Raw genomic sequence first — 4,297 nt, forward strand, 5'->3', positions numbered from 1 at the left:
TTCAGGCAGAGCAGAAATCTAATAATCCTATTATATACAGCTCCTTTAATTTATGAGCTGTTGGGCACCAATGTTGTGTGTATCACACGCAATGCCATGCAGTGAACTAAGAATCAAATTTTAGTGATGCTATGTTGCATGTCAAAATTAAGAGAAAAAAACACCAAATATTTTTAAAAAATATTATGAATTTGCCTTATTTAACTAGTTTATACCAGCAGCCCTGGTTTGTGCAAGTCCAGTATGCTGGAATAACCAACCTTTAGTTTCTGGAAGAGTCTTCAGTTCAAACGATGTGTTTGGGTTGCTCAAGCCAATGTTGTTCTGAGCATTAATCTGAACCTGGTACACAGTGTTTGGCTCAAGGCCCTTGAGATGATACTGAGTAATGCTGGTGTTCTTTATGATAATATCAATGTGGTTGTACTCAGCTTTGCCATAAATTTTGTAGCTGATGATGATGGAGGAGATGGAATGACCCTCAGCAGTTGTCCAAGAGATGACTGAGGATGTGTCTGTGGTGTTAGAAAACTTGATGTTGTATGGTGCAGGAGGGATTCCTAAGAACAAACACAAACACACACAAAGTGTTGGAGTGTACATCCACCTCTTTCTCCTTCCCGCAGTGAGCCAAACACTTTCCTTGGTGCTTTTACTGTGCTAAACAGAAGAAGAATTTTGTTGATGACCTACAGTAACTGAATGCAATAGTTTTATGAACTTGATGTGTAGTCACCCATATTGGACTACTCCATAGTTCCAGCAGAGGTTGGAGTGGCTTTCAGTATACTCCTGTCCTTGGATGAAGATATGAATTCTCTGAGCTGCATGCAAGGACAACTACATGATTGCTTTCAAATTAATGCAGAAAGGGTTAATTTCCTCCTACACTGAATCATCATGCTCATGTTATTCCCAGGTCCTATATATTCACGGCTTCAGGGAACAATGTCTGTCAGGATACAGACTGTAGAAAGAAGGGAAATCAATACCAACATTCCCACAAATTTAATCAGAAAACCACCAGCAGGGGGCAGTGCTAGACTTATCGACACGCATGGCTACTACGCTAAGTACTTTCTGGAAAATGGTACCCTTACGTTTTTCTTAGTGCAGTTTGGCATCAGAACTCCATATTGGAACCAATACTATTTAATTTCTTCATCAATGACATGGACAGTTGAATCAAGTGCACCCGCAGCAAGTCTGCAGACGACACCAAGCTGAGTGGTGTGGTTGACATACCTGGGGGATGGGATGCCATCCAGAGGGACCTGTACAAGCTCGAGGGATGGGCCTGTGTGAACCCCATGAGGTTCAACAAGGCCAAGTACAGGGTCCTACACCTGGGTCAGGACAACCCCCAGTATCAAGACAGGCTGGGGGATGAAGGGGTGGAGAGCAGCCCCACCCAGAAGGACCTGGGGGTACTGGTGGGTGAAAAGCTGGACGTGAGCCAGTAATGTGTGCTCACAGCTCTGAAGACCAACTGTATCCTGGGCTGCGTCCAAAGCAGTGTGGTCAGCAGGGAGAGAGAGGGGATTCTGCACCTGTACTCTGCTCTGCTGAGACCCCACCTGGACTCCTGCATCCAGCTCTGGAACCCTCAGCACAGGAAAGGCATGGACCCGTTGGAGCGGGTCCAGAGGAGGCCACAGAAATGAGCCGAGGGATAGGTACATCTCTCTGCTGCAGACAGGCTCAGAGAGTTGGGGTTGTTCAGCCTGGAGAAGAGAAGGCTCTGGGGAGACCTTATGCAACTTTCCAGTACTTAAAGGGGGCTTTTATAAGAAAGATGGGGACAGACCTTTTAGTAGGGCGTGTTGTGATAGGACAAGGAATACTGGTTTTAAACTAAAAGAGGTCAGATTTATACTAGATATAAGGAAGAAATTTTTCCCAATGAGGGTGTTTAAACACTGGCATGGTTTGCCCAGAGAAGTGGTAGATGCCCCATTCCTGGAAACATTCCAGGTCAGGTTGGATGGGGTTCTGAGCAACTTGATCTAGTTGAAGATGTCCTGGCTTATTGCAGCAGGGTTGGACTAGATGACCTTCAAAAGGTGCCTTCAACCCAAACTATTCTACGATTCTAAGAAACTGGAGTGTCCCATGGTAGCCATTGATGCTTCTGTTAATACATGTAGGATCTCAGTGAGGGCATCCTCACATGACCGGTAAAAAGGAAGAAGCACACCTTTCCAGTGTGTGATGTGGGCAGTAGCACCCATCAACCATTCAGATGGACATCTATTCAGATGATACATCATTCAGATAGGGTATTTGTTGTGACATTATGAAAGGACACTACTCACACTCAGGGAATTCAAGGGTGGTCATTGGTCTTCAGTGTCGCACACTTAACTACTATTTGCTTAACAGGGGTTTGATCTTGCATTGTATCTTCTCTTCCTTCTTTAACTGCTGACCATTTCTGTATTGACATAGCTGAATTGCAGTGCCTGAGGTTTTTCTGAGTAACAAAAGCGCTTGGAGGAGGGAACTCATTATGTGGGTTCATCATTATGAGGGGAAAAAAATGATAGATGTGTCAGAAGTGTCAATTGCACTGAAATGAAGGTATGACTTCCCAAGCTTTTAACTTGTTTTTCCCAATTAGTTCCTGATAAGTGTAAGAATTCCTTTAGACACTGAACTATCTTCATAATAATAGTAAACCCAAGCACAAGCGATCATCAGGAACTGAGTGTTACCAGAACGAAGGATTACAATTAATGTAGTCATTAAGTGACAATCACTCACTGGGGGAAAGAGGAAGAATTAAACAGAAGGATGTGAATCAGCTACTTACTGTCACTGAAAGTCCATGCATACAGATAGTTGCTCCATTCTCCTTGGGACCTGGTATTCACCCGTACCCTGCACATGTATTGCTGTCTAGGCTCAAGATCTTTAATGATCAGGGTGGACATATTTCCTGGCACTTGAGTAATAACACTGCTCTCGTCACCGTTGTCATTCACACTCTTCCTTTCCACTTCAACACGAATGTCATCCTCTGTCCTCAGCGTTAAAGGATGCCATGACAAATTCAGTGATGTCATACTTTTTGGAAAGAGAGTGAGACCTTCTGGTGGAGGAAGACCTTGGAAAAGCCACAGAGACAGGGAACATTTCACTTTTGGTATGCAAGCTAGAATAGGGGTACCAGTTATCCCCAATCACTTGCCCTAGCTTGGAGTGACAAAGGGTAATTCTCCCAGCCACCCCACCCAATTTGGCAGAAATTACATCTAAGAGGTATTGACAGTCCCAAATTATCTTATCAACAGCTGTCATGTCAAGAAAAAGGTCTCTTCGCTGAGCTGGTGTTGCAGATGCACTTCTTAGACGTGAGAATCCTGCTCTTTTGCTCTCTTGTGAGATAGAAAGTTCCTGGTGCAATCCTCCTTTATTTTGTACGACTCTGTTCAGTTTCAGCTGTATCCTCAGTGGACTGAAAACTTTTCTGCTTGTTCATACATCTTCATTTTTAAAGTAAACTGATCTAATACTAAGAGGAAGGACTGATCTGGTATTAGGAGGAAGGACTGGCACGCAAAAGAACTGATTTCTGTCTCCAACTCTGCTGCACAGCCAGCCAAAACATGTAAATTTTCCTTTCCCAGATCCCCCATCCATAAATAGGGAGAATAATAGCTCTGCCTTTTCCTGGCTTTCTTCACCTCTGATTTTTTCTCTTTTTTTTTTTTTTTTTTTTGTCTGAGATTATTTTGAAAGACTGTACATAGTTTTCATGTCCAGCTGCCTTTGCTCAAATGAAGGTGCTCTGGCAGAGATCAGGGAACAGACCACAGAGAAAAACAGCTGAAACAGCCCTTTTGTGAAAAGCCGGGATGATTACTTACCAAGTGCAGCTGTCGTGAAGCTCGCCTGTGGTCCAGGATGGCCTTCTCCACCTTCCCCTTGCCGACTCAGCTGAACACAGAACTGGTATTCTGTTTTTGGTTCCAGATTGTCCAGTCTTTTGGTTCTGCCTTTTACTGACAACAAAAGGACAAAATAAAGCCATAGCTCATGCTGAAAAATGTTAAGGAAGCAAAGGTTTGGAAAATACTCCTGAACGACTAGCCATGGAAAGTAACATACTCAATCTCTTCTTTTGTTCCCCTTTCACTAAGATAAACTATTAGAAGCATAAAATACTTATTTTTAAGCTAAGCTCCAACCCGGCATAAAGGATGTTTCCATCCATCCCTCCTTCAGGACAGAACAAGACTGCTTAAGGCCATGTGCATTGTGCATGCAGAACTCGGGTTATCTTGAATTACTAACA

The 4,297-nt window shown here is 43.4% G+C and overlaps 1 protein-coding gene across 1 annotated transcript in view; it reads right to left on the reverse strand.

Annotated features, from left to right (window-relative positions):
- Positions 1-4,004, reverse strand: part of LOC104616754 (angiopoietin-1 receptor-like) — a gene marked incomplete at its 5' end in the record, with an annotated part of 11,664 nt that extends 7,660 nt beyond the window's left edge. Inside the window, 3 exons of the mRNA XM_010281870.1 lie at positions 261-560; positions 2,813-3,106; positions 3,870-4,004. Of these exons, the coding sequence (XP_010280172.1) occupies positions 261-560; positions 2,813-3,106; positions 3,870-4,004 (729 nt within the window). The remainder of the gene's footprint in view (positions 1-260; positions 561-2,812; positions 3,107-3,869) is intronic.
- Between the last annotated feature and the right edge of the window lie 293 nt (positions 4,005-4,297).

The sequence above is a fragment of the Phaethon lepturus genome, unplaced genomic scaffold (genome assembly GCF_000687285.1).
Source record: "Phaethon lepturus isolate BGI_N335 unplaced genomic scaffold, ASM68728v1 scaffold10892, whole genome shotgun sequence".
In the NCBI taxonomy this organism is placed as follows: Eukaryota; Metazoa; Chordata; class Aves; order Phaethontiformes; family Phaethontidae; genus Phaethon; species Phaethon lepturus.